At 40.6% G+C, this 18106-nt stretch overlaps 1 protein-coding gene across 2 annotated transcripts in view; it reads right to left on the minus strand.

Annotated features, from left to right (window-relative positions):
• RCAN1 (regulator of calcineurin 1) overlaps positions 1-18106 on the minus strand; it is a 30735-nt gene that overhangs the window by 5425 nt on the left and 7204 nt on the right. Inside the window, exons 1-3 of one of the 2 annotated variants that reach the window (XM_028727121.2) lie at positions 4191-4493; positions 1902-2075; positions 43-202 (exon numbers count right to left, since the gene is read on the minus strand). In XM_028727121.2, the coding sequence (XP_028582954.2) occupies positions 43-202; positions 1902-2075; positions 4191-4277 (421 nt within the window). In that variant the 5' untranslated portion in view covers positions 4278-4493. Of the gene's footprint in view, positions 1-42; positions 203-1901; positions 2076-4190; positions 4494-18106 lie in introns of those variants that run through there. The other variant, XM_028727120.2, reaches the window with a different exon arrangement.

Below are 18106 nucleotides of genomic sequence, written 5' to 3' on the forward strand. Positions count from 1 at the left end.
ATTAACTTGAGCCATTACACTTTAGGCATATATGCCTCTTACCTGGTCCTAGTTTGGAGATCGCATATAAAAGATCATAGTTAATGGCAGGTGTAGCATCATCAGACTGAGTCCAACCAACAGGGGGAGAAGATGGAGGTGAAATCAGAAATTGTTTTTCTGGATCTGGTGGTGCTAAGCGTGAACTTCCAATATGCAAAGTCTGGAGAGATGAAACAGATTTTTATTTTTTACTTTGATTTTTTAAAAGCACATGCATGGAATACAAATATGTTGTGCTCATGGCAGAGGTATGTAATGGTATTAGACAGAACAGTGGATTGGATCCAGTGTCAGTTATGCTTAGAATAATCTGTCCCTCTGATTTCAATGGTCTGCTCTAAGCTTGACTAAGTGTGGATCCAATCTATTGGGCTGACAATATTAGGTTAATGAAACCAGGAACTTTCTGCACCCACCTGGTATATAGAGATAGTGATAGAACATTTTAAACAACAACCCAAAAGATAAAAAATAAAATGATACTGAAGTTTGGTCTTTAAGATATAATCTTATGATTCCTGGGAGGATGGATCACTCTGTCCCTCAGCCTGCTGCATTTCCATACTGGCTGCAGGGAACCTTAAAAATCTTCCCTTGTAGCCAGCGTGGGAATGTAGGCTAGTAAAACAAATGGGAGGCCAGAAACTTTTGTGAGCTCATTTACAAGGCTCTCTTAACTAGAAGAAGAATTCAAGAGGAGAATAAAGGCTGCTTCTCATGAAGCATTTTGAACTTAACAGACTATCACAAGACCGATGTACTATTATGGTGAGTATACACATGTATAAATCAGATTCCCTTCTTTCTAAGTCTCTTCCTTCCTTCTTGCAAATACCTGGGAATCCTCTTCTAGTTACAGCTTACATGTATTTTAAAAAGAGTCACAATTTCTAGATTGTATGTGTCCTTCACAATTCACAACTTTTCTCTTACTGATATCTTATTGTATTCATGCACTTTCTAATGTTTTTATATTTTATTTTGTATAGAAATTGTATAGAAATTGTCATTACAAATTTGTTGTATGCTGCCCAGATTCCATAACTTATTAAGCTGCTCAATGATCTCACTCTTTTTTGTTGAGGTTTTTTTTTAATATACATAATAATAAAATGTGTCTGAAATGGACATTCAGATTAATCCCACTTCAGCTTCCATGATTTTCTTTAGAAATCTCTGAGAAAGCTTATCTGGGTGCACTTTCAAATAACACAAGATAGAAAATAAAAGCTTGTCCTCTTTCAATACAAATGATTTGGGAAATCATACATAAAATATAGTTATTCCTCATATCTCCTCTCCTGAGGTTCCACAGTGTCTGTTAGTGACATGATCAAAAGAAGCAATCCTTAAGGACTGTGTCTTATAACAGAACACTTCAATACCATTAAAGAAGTAGAGCAAATGCCAGATCTCCTAACAGCTTAGCTGTAAAGTGGTGACCAGAAAACTGCCTAAGCAAATCCGTATCATTAGAGCCTTAGTGAAAATGAAAATGGTACTGGAATGTGTGATGTCATCCTTTCTTGGAAGCGGTACTTTAAGAACACATCAAAAATAGCAGGCGTCACAATTCAACTGCTCAGATCACTGCAAAGTAGTTCTGTGAAAGACAGGTGGCTTATGAAAATATTCTGTAACGTATTGTAATTTTTGAGTTTGCATAACTGAAACCTAGGGCCACAGCCCTGCGTAGCTCTGAAGCTCAATAGGTGGATCACTTTCATTCAACCCACCCTACTGCACAGGGCTGTTGTGGGGCGAGAATGCTTTACTCAAGACTTCACTGGAGGAAGGATGTGAAATGAAACTGGCAACAATGCAATTAAATGTTTACCAAGCAGGTTTCTCTGTCTTACCTGAGCAAAATACAATTTCAATTCCTTTCCAAGAAATTCTTTCTTGTGTAACTGAATTTTAACGTCGGCTGCTGACAAAGGGTCGCTGAAGTTTATCCGTACTCTTTTAAAACTTTTAAAATACTGAAACGTGACATCTTTGTCATATGTTCTAAAGAGTGCTTCAAATCTTGCCTGAAAGACAAATGGAATATTTTGTTAAAAAGCTATCTTGTATTGCATAAACCATTAAAAATTATTTCAGTGGCCTACAGACTTGCTTGCAAAGCTACAACCAAGTACTTGTAAATATTATCCCTCCCCTCCTTGTGGGGAATGTGTGTCCCTGGACACACCTTACCTAAACAAATAAACAAGGGAACTTTTGGGGGTTTTTTTGCAACTTTTGGGGCTCTGGGGGATAGGGTATTATATAGCTTTATCTCTTCTGCCAGTGCCACACCTCTATTTCAGGGAACTTGATAGTCAAACTGCAATTCAGTTATGTCGGTTAAAATGTTTCCATTCCACTTATTTCACTCAAGGATATGTGCAATCAGCCTGATAACCAAAAGGTAGAATTCAAGAGGTAAGCCCTAATGGCTTTAAGCAACAAGTCATCACTGTACCATGGAATAAACCCAACAAAACACAAACCCTTTGCTAGATTGATGAGAATCCGTATCAATTAATATGTATTAATAGGAATCATGCCTTTGAACATAGTCTTTTTCCTGACTGGTTCTGTATCTTTAACAATGTACATGAAGTGAATGTGTCAGCCTTCGTTTTCACCATGATGCCAGGAAAATCTACACTAGCTGAAACTACCATGCAGCTGCTAAAAAACAATGTGTGACCCTATTTAGCAAGCATGAACGCATAGATGCTATAGAGCACACGTTTCCAATCCAGAGTGCTTCAAAATTTAAGAAACATACAGAACCAGTGTGGTGGGGGGGGGGGAAGGCTGTGGCTGGATGAAGAAATAGTGGAGATACAGATGTGGTGGTGATCTAGTTTGCATTTTAAAAAACAACAAAAACCTCCAGAAAGTCTGAAAAAAGACAATTGCTTCTGATCCCAAATAACAAATAATCTGTGGAACTTCAGGTGTGGCAAATCTGCCACCAGCTGACAACTCCACACCGTAGTGATGCATGCTTAGCGCATGTGTTACTGAAACTTTCAGGCAACTAACCAACTCAAATTTCTTTATGCATCCTTCACAGAAGTGTCTGCCATTTAATACTGAGAATAAGGAAACTAGGAGTGGAGTTTGAGGAAGAGACAATAGTTCTTAATCACATTAGCTGAGCATTTATGTATGTTATAATTTCCTGTTTCACAAGCCATTAACAGGAACTGACTACAGTTTCTTTTGCCTATTATAACTTGACTAACTTGTATGGGAATCACAGAATACTGAACTTGCTGGGTTTAGTTAAGTCACAAGTCTATAACAGGTTTTGCATGAAGGAGATAACAAAACATTATTTCTTTAAACTTTCAAACAAGTATGTAACACATGGGAATACTATACAACTTTGTACAGAAAGTTGTCAGCCCAAAACTGAGCTACTTCTCTTAAAGAGTACAGAGAATGTGTTTTCATTCTACTTACAACTAGGCTTTTGTTATTAGCGTTTTGAAGTTTTGGTATAGTCTTGCAAAAAAAAAAAAAAAAGCCAGGCACTGCACTTTTGAACAAGTTACAGTGGGCCCTGTTCAAAGTTTCAAACCCAGTTCCCACCCCCTGCTACTTCCCCTCCACCTTACTTTCACAAATGAAAGGCTGGATGAAATTGTAAACAGTAAAGCTAAATTATTTAAACTAGAAGAATATTTAAAAGTTCATAGTAACAGTTAGAAGTATTGAGAATTTGTAGACAGTTAACACAAAAGTACTTAAAGGATCATACAAATTACCCCACAAGAAATAGGAAGCTCCTTAAATCAGCTCATTAGTCCATCTAGCCCAGTATTTTCAACACTGGCTGGCAACAGCTCTCCACTGGTTCAGAAAGAGGTCTCTCCTGTCTTTACCTTGAGATGCTGGCGATTTGAGCCTGGGAGCTTTAGAATGCCAAGCATGCACTCTGCCACTGAGCTACAACCCTACCATAATCTTAAGGCATTATTGTAAGAATTTATAAAGCATATAGAAACACAAATGGACACCAGCTTCTGCAGTTTGGGATTATTTTGACATTGCCATATCAAGACCTAACATAGTCAGTCATTTGAACACACCTACATTTTTTCAGTAACTATATTCCTCACCAGAAACAAAAATCTACAAAGCCTTACCCTAATTTCTGGTTGATTGAAAACCTTGTTGTCAGGAACGCAAGCAATTAAGGAGCCAAAAATGTAATCAAAGTTCCTAAAATGCATCTTCTGCTCTCTTAAAGAATGCTAAGAGCTCAGCACAAGATCACCAAAAAGTCCTTTTTTGAAGAAGCAGTTTTGTACTGTAGAGTGAGAGTTTATAAAAAGGACCAAGTCCAGCCCCTCAACCAAAAAAAGAAGAAAAAAAAGAAGGAAAAAAAAAGGTTTCAGAGCATCCTGTATGCGACAGCAAATTCCTGAACAAAGTCCTGCCGCATGCTTTCAGGCAGTCAGGGACAAAATATAAGCTTCAACTGGAAAGAGGTGACGTAAGCACATTAGTCAGTTTCCCTATGCTAATTAACTTTGCTCTGGAGAATGGAAAAAACAGCTGAGGTTTGCATAGGCAGCTGCTTTATCAACTCCTCTTGCAGCATAGTTTCCATTGGTAGTAATTCCATTTAGCACTCAGACAACATGCTCTTCACTTGAATGGGACAACCCACTTTAAGATGGAAAAAGTTACTGTTTGAGGACCAAGGTTTAGTGCAATAAACAGCAATTAGCTGGCAGAAAACATTGCAAAGTTTTGGAAAGCATACTAAATCTTAGTCACGGTGAAACTCAATCCTCCCGATGTTTACCCAGAACCATGTCCCACTGGACTAAACGGGACTTACTCCCAAGTGTGTATAGGACTTCAGGCTTGTACTTTCCAGAGTTAACTGAATTCTTTAATGAAGGCTGAAGAAAGCCTCTTTTGAAGTGTTCCTGTGTCACACAAAATGTTTCAAACGCTGGAAGAATCCATTTCCCTTTTAAGTCTGTTACGTTCTTCCACTTCTCCTTTCCAAAAATAACCCTCAAAGGAAAAGTGTGATTTTTAAAGCACTGTTTACTAATTTATTTTTCATATGCATGTGACTCTCAGCTTACACAGGGGTTATGTTCCAGGAATAGCACATAAAGCCCAAATTTATGTATAGTCAAAAACACATTGGGGTCAGTGTTGGGTGGGATTGCCAGTGTGGATGTTCCCTCTTTCTTTCTTTCTTTCTTTCTTTCTTTCTTTCTTTCTTTGTATGTAAAGCTGAATGTGCACAAGATAACTGTGTGTAAAATGTGAGTTATCTGTATCCTACTCTGAATTGAAAATAGGATACTGGGCCACTAACAATTTCAGTGGCATCCTGTGCAATGCTACCTCCGCCCCCCAACAACTTCTTGCACTCCATTCTACAGCATTGTTTTGACGCGTCTTACAACCCAGCACCCAGTTTGACTGCACTGGTCACGCTACCCTAAAACTGCCTCTGAGCCAAGTACAGTGGTACCTTGGTTCTTGAATTTAATCCATTCCGGGAGGCCATTCAACTCCTGGAATGGTTCGAAAACAAAGGCACGGCTTCTGATTGGCTGCAGGAGCTTCCGGCACTCAATCGGAAGCCTCAGAAGCCGTGTCGGACATTCGGCTTCCAGAAAACTTCCGCAAACCGGAACACTCACTTCTGGGTTTGCGACGTTTGGGAGCCAATTTGTTCGACTACCAAGGTACCACTGTACCCAATATTCTTACAATAGGTCAAATATATGAACTGGGTCTTGTTGCAGAGTATCTACAGTGAACTGTGGCCTGAAAGGGGGAACCATTCTCATGTCTATCATCTTGGGAAACCATAACCTGCTAGGGCACTATGGGAGGATTCAGATTACCCAGCCTTTCCGATCTTGATCACGTGTGCCCAGGAGCAGTAGAGGTGGGAATACAGACATGAGGCTCCTGGGCAATTCTTAAAACATCCATTCCAAATGGCAATAGATCCACGTGCCTATTGAAAAACAGGTTTCTTGTTGACTCTGGAGGCAAAGAGATCCACTTTAGATAGGCAAGCCTACACATCACAGTTCATGAGTACAAAGCAGAAACCTGAATAGATAAAAAAAAGGAGAGTGCCCTTTGAAATTCCTTCCCCACCCTCCTCCCCAGGATAAACTTTCCAACTTATGCAAGCTTGAAGTATTGCAAAATGCTAAGGTACTAACATGAAGGTATGGTACAGGAAGGAGAAATCAAGCCTTTATCCTAAAAGTAGTAAAATCAGATTTTCATAATTTATTTTTATCCCTCTTCACTACTGTCGTTCAGCCTCAAAGCTGTCACTTGGCACCTCTCATCACATACTAATCCATGCTTTTCACAAAACATTTTTGATTCCTGTTCTTCAAGTAACCAGTGGCGTAGCGTGGGTTGTCAGCATCCGGGGCAAGGCAAGTAATTTGCGCCCCCTAACCCGTGGATTTGCGCCCCCTAACCTGTGGATTTGCCCTAACCCCAAATGTTGCGCCCGGTGCGGCCGGCCCCCCCTGCACCCCCCACGCTACGCCACTGCAAGTAACTTCAGCTTTTACTTTTATTAAATGATGATTGCAATCAAAACGCACTTGATCAAGTGTACTGAACAGGAGAACAAGAAGTCATATTAAAATGGGAATTTCTCACTGCTACCAAGAAGAGGTAACCATACAGAGTCTGTATGGGCTTCCTATTACCATTTAAAGACTGAAACAAACAGTGGACATGACTTAAAGACTACATCATGTTCTCAAAAAATATTTCCCTTTATTGTTTCTTTCAATATTCACCCTGAGCAAAAGTTTTGGGTACCTTGAAATCTCACTCACTGAATTATGAACATCATTTGGCTCCAGTAATAATTTATTTAATACCCTTGTGAATTTCTTTCTAATAGGTCATCACTGCTACATGCTTTCTATGTGGAAGAGAAAAGCAACAAATTTTAATTAATAAAATTATTCTGCTACTTACTAAGTTTATTTGGTAAGGATATTTTTAAAAACATTTTATACATTGTTCATGTTTGTTTCGCTTTTTCAGGAAGAATACCTATGAAAAGTTAATTTAGTAGCAATAGAATTTGTAGCAGCAAGTAGTTTTACATGAAAGAATGATGAAACAGTATGCAAGGAGTAACATTTGTTTCTTGGTGAAACAATGTGTCACTGAAGACATTAAGAAACCAGAAGCTGGTATTGCAACTAGTGGGAAATTATTTCAATGGCTTCTTTTCTACAGTTTCCTGCTCCACTGCAGAGAGAAAAAGCAGTATTTGAAGAGGACACAAGACAGTTCAAGCTAGGGACGGAGATCCCAACTAAAGCACCCAAATATTGAGTAAGATTGTGAATTCCCCAGAACTCAAGACTGGGTTTTTTAAAAACTGAAAAACGGAGAGTAGGGGAGAAGGGGCAGACAAAGCAAGAGGCTATGGAGAAGCTCAAGACTGACATTTGTAACAGTTTTAAGGTGGAGTGCTGTAGGTGTCATGTAGTGGAACCTTGAGTTGCGGACGTAATCCGTCCCGGAGGCACATCCGCAACCTGAAGCGTTTGCATCCAGAAGCACGACGTCTGTGCACGCGTGCGGCGCAATTTAGCGCTTCTGCACATGTGGCGAAACCTGGAAGTAACACGTTCTGGTACTTCCGGGTTGCCGCAGGACGTAACGCGAAAAGACGCAACATGAAGCAGACGCAACATGAGGTATTACTGTACAATAGATTGCGCTGGGTGCAAAACAGACTTCAGGTTGCATCAAGAGCTACTGGGACAAATGAAACACCAAGACCATTTCCTTTTTGAAAATATAGAAGTAATGTGGCAGCCCTTAAAGAAGATTAATTTTATGAGGTATGCTAAGTAAATATTCATGGGAAGTTGAGGTCAGTACTACAACCTAGTGGTTAGAGGGCATGCAATTTTCCTAAGCAAAGCAAAGGCATTTCTTTCAGATCTGAAATCCTCTCCAGGGTTTTGCATTCTGCAAAACATGCAAATTGTGTGTGTTTTGGAGATGAATGCTGTTGGCTAGTTAATTGGGTCATGGCAGAGTAAGATGAAGAACCACCACTGCTAGCCTTCCTCCTTCAGTCACTGGGCAGACACAACAGGGGTGGTGATCCAAGTGCATACATAACAGCTCCTGCTTTCTCAATGGGTGGGGGACAACTCTGCAGCTGTAGCTGGAAAGGAAAGAAGTGGTATGACTGGATCAGGGGAGAGAATGGATAACTTGCTGGGGAAGAAGAAGTGGCAGGAGCCTGGGGGGGAAAGGTCTGCTGAAAATGGGAAAGGGAGGATTTCTATGAAGATGAATGCATTTCTGATTGCATGGTATGCTAGCAAAATGTGTGTGTGTGTGTGTGTGTGTGTGTGTGTGTGTGTGTGTGTTTAACTTCTAGAGGAAAGGTTCTGGGCTCTGCCCTGTGTGAAGGCTCCATTATTCTATCCTCTGAACAGGAGTGTTGGGAGGATTCAGTGGCAGAAAGAAAAAATGATGCATATGCTTAGTGACACTTTGTTCACATATTCTGGAACACAGTCCTGTATTGGGAAACATTCTCTGATTAAGTTACAATGAACCCTAGCATTCTTAAAACTGAACCACCCCACCCGTGTGTACACTAATAAAGGGAATAGGAGATGTAAGGGCACACACACTGCATGTGCACTGAGAACAGGAGCTTCTGTTTATCCTTCTCCTTTCTTCATCTCTGCCAGGAAGCACAGCCAGATACACCTCATGGCCCGGATATAAACACCCAATGAGAGGAGGTGATGCACAGGTCAATTTGTACCACCCCATTGTGGTTCTGCACAGACGTGATTTTTGGCATCTGAGCATGCACAGACACGATTTCCGGCACCGCGGAAGTGAGACCCTGCACCACGCTGCACCGGTTTAGCGCAGCGTGCAGGGACTCTCCAAGCGGGCAGCTCGCTTTGGGGGCAGCTCGTGGGCTGGTTAAACCCATGGGTTTAAACCTAGGTTGCCTAACCCTGGATTAAAACAACTAATTTCTACTCATAGGAGGGGCTCCACTGTTCTGAAGCAGTCACTGTAAAAGCTCTCATCCAGCCTTTTACTGTTTCAACTTTCCATATATGTAGATTGCACAGACAATACAGTCTATTACCATGGTAGTTAAAACAGAGCAGGTTTCATACAGCTGTGCCTTCCAACACCTGTTTTAAGTTAGGCACTGGTGTTCTGCACTGCCTGAAGCTTCTGTCATTTTCAAAGGTTGTCAGATATGAAGTAATCAGACTAAGAAACTACAGTAGCACAGATCAGCATATGACGCTTTGACATATCCAATAAAGTAAAAGCCTCCGAAATGAGTCAACAATGGAAATAGGGACCTGTAACATCAAATCTGGTCTGCTTCTTTAAAAAGTAGATCCAGATCTAGGACTGCTATTACCCAATATAAGGTTACAGAAACTGCATTGATCACAGGCCGCCTAATCTGCTCAAATTCAGGGTAGATAGAAACAAAACGACTTAAAACAATCTTAATTTACAGCAATCCACCCTGCTTCAAATCACAAGCACTGCCTATCAGCATCACTCTGTCTTGTCTGGATTAAATTTAAACATACTTCCCCTCAGCCACTTGACCTCATCCAAACACTGGTTCAGGACAGAGATAGTTGCTTCTTTGTTAAACATATAGTCCACTGAGAACCAAAAGCTTTATATAGACATTAAACAGCATTTGTGATCAACACATAGCCCTGTGGAACCACAAACAAATTCCCAGAGAGGAAAGTCATGCCAAAGGACCAAGTACAGTAAGTCCTTTTGAACAAAAGCAAACAAACCCACTGGAGGCCTTTCCTGCCAGATGTTCTAGGACTTCTAACAATTGCTATCATACATGACTTTGTCAGAAAAGGATGTCTCACACCTTATCAGTAGATTTATGCAGGTCTTTGAAAGACAATTATTAGTATATCTTAAGTACATACTAATCTAATGAAGTCAAGTAATGACAGTCAAGTTACTGTTAAGTTTCCAGATCTTCTCTTTTCACCACAAAGCATATTAAAGGTAAAGGGTAAAGGGACCCCTGACCATTAGGTCCAGTCGTGGCCGACTCTGGGGTTGCGGCGCTCATCTCGCTTTATTGGCTGAGGGAGCCGGCGTACAGCTTCCGGGTCATGTGGCCAGCATGACTAAGCCGCTTCTGGTGAATCAGAGCAGCACACGGAAACGCCGTTTACCTTCCCGCCGGAGCGGTACCTATTTCTCTACTTGCACTTTGACGTGCTTTTGAACTGCTAGATTGGCAGGAGCAGGGACCGAGCAACGGGAGCTCACTCCGTCGTGGAGATTTGAACCGCCGACCTTCTGATCGGCAAGTCCTAGGCTCTGTGGTTTAACCCACAGTGCCACCGGCGTCCCACAAAGCATATTACTCATGTGCAAATGAGTAATTACAGACTTTCAATTTTAAAAAGAATGCAAAACTTAATGTTTCCAAAACAATGAAAGCATCTGGTTGACTTTTGACCTGATCATGCAGGGCTCTTCTTATATTCTTAAAGTACCTAACAGAGCAGAAGTATTCAACACACACAGCTTTATCCGTTCCTTTCATCTGTAAGCCAGGCTGTCACATCTCACTTTCATCTACTAAACAAGCTCCGCTTCACCTTCCCAGATAAACTGCATTTTATTTTTATGTATTGTTGTAAATAAAAAAATATGCCCTTTTCCCTTATGGGGTATCCAAGAGCCCATATAGAGTCCTTACATAGGTTCCCTATTGGTAGGAGAAAATAACAGAGGCCAACCAGAGAATATTGAGAAGCAAAGCAGCTAGTAAGCTTGATCTTTATTGATCTGTTGCAACAGGGTGCTCCCCTCACACGCAGGAGAGGAGGAGGACCCAGAAAGATGGTCTCCAAGACCTTATAAAGACTTTTGAAATTCCCATTCTCTAGATCAAGACCACCCCCAGAAACATTATGCATTCATCACAGAAGGGGTGTAACCTAAGACCACCCCCCAGATACATCCCACCTACATCACAGAAATTTAAATATTGTTTTTCTCCTGTTGTTGTTTATCTCCTGTCTGGCAAGTTACTTGATTGGATTGCCTGGGGAGCCTGGCCATTCTTTTGTAGTGGTAAAATACTTATTTCCTGGGCCAGGTCACAGGCTCACACCTTATTCAAACAGACATATCCTTGAGACAGGATTTGTGAGGAAAGAGACAATGGGGAGGCTTTTCCAGTTTAACCTTGCAGAGAAACATTTGCTCAGTTTAGGAATCAAAATGGTTCCAGGTTGGCTTTCCTGTGCTGATCTATGTACGTGTGGTTATGAACGTTGCCATATATCTAAGACCATAAAATTCCTATCACAGTATCAATTCCTTGGAAAAGAGGTATGAAAACGGGAAAGTGTGTGTGTGTGTGTGTGTGTGTGTGTGTGTGTACACAGTGGATGACCACAATCCGTTCTGGAGGCCTGTCCTTATGGCGAAATGGGTTGCTGGGAGAGGTGCCATTGTGCGCAGGCGGCGATTGCCCAGTTCTGCGCATGCGTGAGCGGCAATCGCGGCTCCTGCGTGTGCGTGAACGATGATCGCCACTCCTGCGCATGCACGATCGGCAGCAAACCGCCAGGTGAAATTCCTTTACTGGGGCTCAAGACCATCAGGAGCCATGGAATTACTGTTGAATAGACACTAGATACCAGTGAAAGGTGTTAATATGAATGCAGTACAAGGAGTTAGGAAGTCTTTCATTTCCAGAATAGAGTCAGGATACAAGGGGCCTTGTACAACATTTACTCAGTATGCTTTCTTTGGAAAATCTCCATGAACGTAGAGATACAGTATCTCCTACACCACTGGTCTTCAACGCGTGGGTTGGGACCAACTAGTGGTTCACAGCCTGATCCAAGGTGGGTCACAACAGAAGCACAAATATCATGCAAATATGAGGTAAAACTTAAAAGATTAAGAAATTGGTCCTCCATAAGCATGTTTGGGTAAAAAAACCTGGGTCTGAAAAGGTTGAAGATACCTGTTCTACATAACCCTTAGATGTGCTTTTTCAAATGTAACCAATGAACAAATGAAACATTGGTACTTAAATCTAAAGGGACATGGGTGGCGCTGTAGTCTAAACCACTGAGCCTCTTGGGCTTGCCGATGAGAAAGTTGGCAGTTCGAATCCCAACAATGGGGTGAGCTCCCGTTGCTCTGTCCCAGCTCCTGCCGACCTAGCAGTTCAAAAGCACGCCAATAGGGTGTATCCATGCGCTCTGATTTCCATCACGGTGTTCTGTTGCACCAGAAGCAGTTTAGTCATGCAGGCCACATGACCCGGAAAGCTGTCTGTGGACAAATGCCGGCTCCCTCGGCCTGAAAGCAAGATGAGCACCGCAACCCCATAGTCGCCTTTGACTGGACCTAACTGTCCAGGGGTCCTTTACCTTTTACCTACTTAAATCTGTAGGTTACTTAAGGAGGAGTACAACTACAGTTTTCATCTTAAGTCACCCACATAATATCATAAAAGCACATGGATTACCCCAAAGAATCCTGAGATCTGCAGTTTACACCTCAAAGAACTATAATTCCCACCATCCTTAACTACAGTTCGGCGGATTCTTTGGGGGAAGCCATGTGTTTTTCGATGTATTCGAAAAACGTATTTTTCAAATGTGACCTTAAAACATTAAAATGTTAAGCACTCCAAAACATATACACAAATTGAAGTTTGCCAAAGCTAACACTAAACCCATAAAATACACACACACCCTCCCTGGTGATAACTTGGTGAGTATTTTTCTGCTTTAGTGGCAAGTCTGGGGCAGGAGGGACAGTGAAGATGCGTTTTTAAAAAAAAAAAAAATAAATCTGCATATTTAATTATTATTTTTTTAAAAGAGCTTGTTTGAGAGCAGTTAATGGACTATTAAGTTACCTTTAGATGCTTATAAAACATCTTCAGAAGTCTCCCCCTTACCTTCTTAAAAATAGTTTGCACGTTATTTTCCTAGGCTAAAAAAATATCTGCAAGTGTTTTTCTTTACGTTAAAGTTTCCCATTTGAGGAAAGAATTAAGCATGGGAAGTTGCAACCAAGAGTGCTTGGGTGGGAGATTATGAACTAATTTGAAGAACTGGCCAGTAACTTCCTGCAGTCCTTTCTTATTAAACCACATGTACTACATTATAAAACTATGGAAAGTCACAATGTTTCCAGATAACAAAAAATAATAAAAATAAAAATGCATAGCATTTTCCGTAAGTGATTCACAGCTATATTCCAGTTTCCAGACAAGCTGGAAAAACATTTCACACAGACTGCTCCCTTTTGGATGGAAAACACAGGAAACCTTTAAGAACATGTAGTCATGTTTATATCTGCTATAAATGCAGCTTGAGATGGGAACACAGGTCAAATCCTCCAATTCACTAAGTTATTGCTGCCATCACAGTATACTTTGCAATTTACTGACTTTTTATGGACCCTAGGCATAATCGCCTTCTTTCAGAATGGCTATGCCTACCAAGCACAAGGGAGAATGAGATCCAAGACTGATTACTGAATTTTCTTCTCATTCATAGGTTCATTCATTCATCCTATAGAACTTAAACCATTTTTTTTAAGCATAGTAGTTATGAGCATATAAAGAAACAAAGCTATCCCCAGGTGTAGATCAGTGTACCTCACAAAATCAAATTTATTCACAGATTCAATCACTGCCTCTGGAGACTTCAAGGAAGGGAGTTTCATTTCAGACAATGGTTCCCAAACTTTTTATCCCATTGACCACTTGAAAATTGCTTAGGGTCTTTGTGGACCACCTAATGATTATTCTCTGGAGTGGTGCATCCCATTTCGCTGCTTGAGGCAAAACAGGAAGTGCCCCTATAATGCCCCCACCAAAGCATCCCTTGCCTAGGTTGTACGGTGGCATAAAGCAAAGGTGATAACAGCAGGTTCTGGTGAAATTTTTGGTAAGGGAAACTGGCACCAATACAACTAGCAGCAGCTGCTTCACCCCGCCTCATGGGTGCGCCAGCCCTGACTTTTCTGCATTTCAGAACCTCCAACTTAAAATGCGTAAAAAAGAGCAACCTTGCAGAATTATACCAATGTCATCTGATTAGGTTTGGGTGATGTGCACTGGTTTGAGGGCCAGAGCGCAATGGCGCCTTCCTCCACGATATACCTCTGGGTGAAGGCGCCATCACGCTCTGGCCCTCAAACCAAGGGTGGAACAAGCCAATGCAGCTTGTTTTTCCCTTGGTGCGCTGGTTACGGAGGGACTCCTTCCACCGACAGTGGCTGTCACGCGGAGGAACAAGCTCCATCGGCCCCAGCCCTGTGAGGTGACGTGGCCAATGGAGCTCTTCCTCCCTCGGTTCACTTTCATTGTTTTCATTTTCTTAAATGTTAATGCAGTAAAGTTGTTAACATAATAAATGCACAGCAATAACTTTTGATCTCCTATTTAAGGCTGTGCCCGAAAAAGGAGAGGAGAGAGTTCTCAAGATCCCAGGGTTCATTCACGCAACACGAGAATACGCTTTAGCAATATGAATTAAATGTTTATGAGCAATGTTTTTCAGAATGGAAAATTTCCATGGAAAAAGCATAGCACTGGACCTTCTGTAAGCATCACAGCTGAAAAGTGTCCCAAAGTGCTCTACAAGTCATGTATGAAACTTTAAAAAATTCTTTCCACCATCCACTTTTCAAAGGCAAAGGTCGTCAAGTCAGAGGTGTTGTTTTTTTAAATTGTTCTTTAATGATCCCAAGATTCATGACAAGCATTGAATCAATTTAACTAGAACACAATAAAACTATAATGGAATAAACTAATTCTAAACCAGAGGATAATATTCAAAAGATATTACTATTTATATTTTATTCTATTCAGAAGGCTTCCCAAGCTATGTAAAGCAGTGCTGCACTGAGTTGTAATGGCTATTCTTACGACTGCCATTGTGCAGTTGCACTTATGGGATACTACACCTGTGGAGCATTGCCCCTCTCCTGCCTAACACCACGAGTTATCTACTATGCAGCAGTTGATTAAATGAGAGGGACCACTGCTTCTGACTCCTTGGTTGTATTAAATTAAATGAGATACGGTTCAACAATAATGATTCTTCTGTTTAAAACAGAAAACAAGAATCAATGCACTTCAGAATAAGATGCTTTGATAAGACATCTTTATTGCTACTGCTATAACTGGGTTTAATTAATCTAAGTCATACACAGGCCTGACTAACTCACGTCTGTTCAATTATATCTTGATTTGTTTTCTGTTTAAGGGAGCTGCTTCAAGAATAATTTGGAATCTTGGCATGTAAATTTACTTAAAATAATTTAGAGACCACCTTTCATTGTAAAAATAAGGCAGTTTAAAAAACCCATTGAACTCTATATATATACAGTACCTTGGGTTAAGTACTTAATTCATTCTGGAGGTCCGTTCTTAACCTGAAACTGTTCTTAACCTGAAGCACCACTTTAGCTAATGGGCCTCCCGCTGCCGCTGCGCCGCCAGAGCACGATTTCTGTTCTCATCCTGAAGCAAAGTTCTTAACCCGAAGTACTATTTCTGGGTTAGTGGAGTCTGTAACCTGAAGCGTATGTAACCTGAAGCATATGTAACCCGAGGTACCACTGTATATATATCTTCTGACATTTTCCCTTCCTAAACTATAAGCAGGCAATGTAAACTAGAAAATAATTGGAACTATTTCATTAGTAAATGGAATGCAGAGTGAAAGCTATGCTGATGTGCTTACAGGCTGATGGGCATACAATAAATTTTCTGTTCACTGGTTATATGCCAGACTGTTATGACCCCTTTTGGTGGTCTGAGAATTTTCTGCTCTATTTGACTATCCAGGCTAGAAAAACTGATTATTGCATCACTCTTTCTATACTTGCAATATATACTTGAAGTGCTATTAAAGGAGTTTCTCCCCAGAGAACAGAGCCTCCCAATACACAACTGACCTTTAACATAAGTTGTCATATGATACCTTAAGGCTGGGCTGCTACAAACTAGCTGGTTAAGTACACAGTAACAAAGGATTAAGTGGAATAATCTTCTTAAAGCATCAAATGGAAACTTAGAATCATGCAAATTGCAAAGCTATAAATAACTGGTTTTCTCAAGCAAAGAAAAAAAAATCCAAGATATGTTAATGATTCATGGGTCAATTTCCTCAACTTTCCTATTATCCCCTTTCCCCTTACATTATATCCATGCAACTGCATGCAAGAGGGCTAAGACATGTGGAAGTAACTTGAAAAGAGGTGGGGAGTTAAATCTCTATCTCCTGGCAGACAGATTAGGGGAAGGGGAAGGAAGGCCCTCCTGTTTACCAAGCATCTGACTAATAATCATCATCTGTGTTGGCTTCCTCTTGTTACTTCTCCTTAGCACTCCCAAGCTTCTAATGTTAAATTTAATTTTAATCTGAAAGAGACGTGACAGAAATCGTATCTGCAAGTATGTGTTTAATTGAGAGAGCTACTTAGTAGAAACTTGCAGATACAGTGGTACCTCGGGTTAAGTACTTAATTTGTTCCGGAGGTTCGTTCTTAACTTGAAACTGTTCTTAACCTGAAGCACCACTTTAGCTAATGGGACCTCCTCCGCAGCGCCGGAACACAATTTCTGTTCTCATCCTGAAGCAAAGTTCTTAACCCGAGGCACTATTTCTGGAGCGTATGTAACCCGAAGTACCACTGTACTGTAGACAAAACTTTTAAAAGTTTATCTTAACAACTGCTAACTTCTAGGCAAGGGAACACTATTATGGCCTGAAAAAGCAAAGGTATACTAAATATGATCTTTAAGAAGAATCAAAATTATGGAAAGCTCTCTCTGGACTCGGCAGTCACAATTTTCAAACAGATCTTACTGCTACCACCAGAATACAGTGGTACCTCGCAAGACGAATGCCTCACAAGACAAAAAACTCGCTAGACGAAAGGGTTTTTTGTTTCTTGAGCTGCTTCGCAAGACGATTTTCCCTATGGGCTTGCTTCGCAAGATGGAAACGTCTTGCAAGTTTGTTTCCTTTTTCTTAACACCGTTAATACAGTTGCGACTTGACTTCGAGGAGCAACCCATATCACGCGGTGTGGTAGCCTTTTTTGAGGTTTTTGAAGACTTTGGTGATTTTTGAAGCTTTTCCAAAACTTTTCCAAAACCGTGCTTCGCAAGACGAAAAAAATCGCAAGACGAAAAAACTCGCAGAACGAATTAATTTCGTCTTGCGAGGCACCACTGTATAAATTTAACTACGTTACAGGGGGGGTGGGGGGAGCTTATTTAACTCGGGTGCAGCAGGCCCCAGAATTAATAATATTAACTAGTAATGCAGAAAAATACAATTTTTTAACTTTCCCAAACTGTTAATCATTCCTACATTTCTTGCAACTGGGGAAGTTGGTTGAGCATATACAAATTTAGAGGAAAAATCCATCTTGTGAGGTGCTGAAAACACATCACTCCATACTAATGTGGTTTGGAAACAGTAGTAAGCTCCAGAATTTGCCAGACCACATTAGTAAAGTAAGATTTAAATGCGAAAGTGTAGAACAGGCTGTTTATTTGGTCACTCTGAAAATATAATAAATCTTAAAACATGAATAGAAATATGAAGGATGGGACAGAAAAGTTAAGGAGAAATCTTTCCATGCTACCTTCCCTAAAATGGAAACATATGAAGTTTGGGAGAAACTGGCACTCTCACAAAATAACTTCTCTTTCAAAATGATTACTGAAATATTTTCAAAGCAGTGTTTTAAAATAAGAAAAACAAAGGCTGCCTAAACACATGGATTTAACAAAAGAGTATTTGTAATCAATGTCTTTTCTGTCATCCCTACAATAGATTGTGTTTAATCCAGAGAATCTTAAATGGAAAAATAATAAATAAGGGAGTTTCCTCCTCACTGTAGCCTGGTACTCCTTAAAAATCTGCTCTAGAGTCAGAAGACCCTCTGTAATGGCACAGGATAGGGTTCAGGAAGGGGG

Source organism: Podarcis muralis, chromosome 4 (assembly GCF_964188315.1).
Source record: "Podarcis muralis chromosome 4, rPodMur119.hap1.1, whole genome shotgun sequence".
Classification (NCBI taxonomy): Eukaryota; Metazoa; Chordata; class Lepidosauria; order Squamata; family Lacertidae; genus Podarcis; species Podarcis muralis.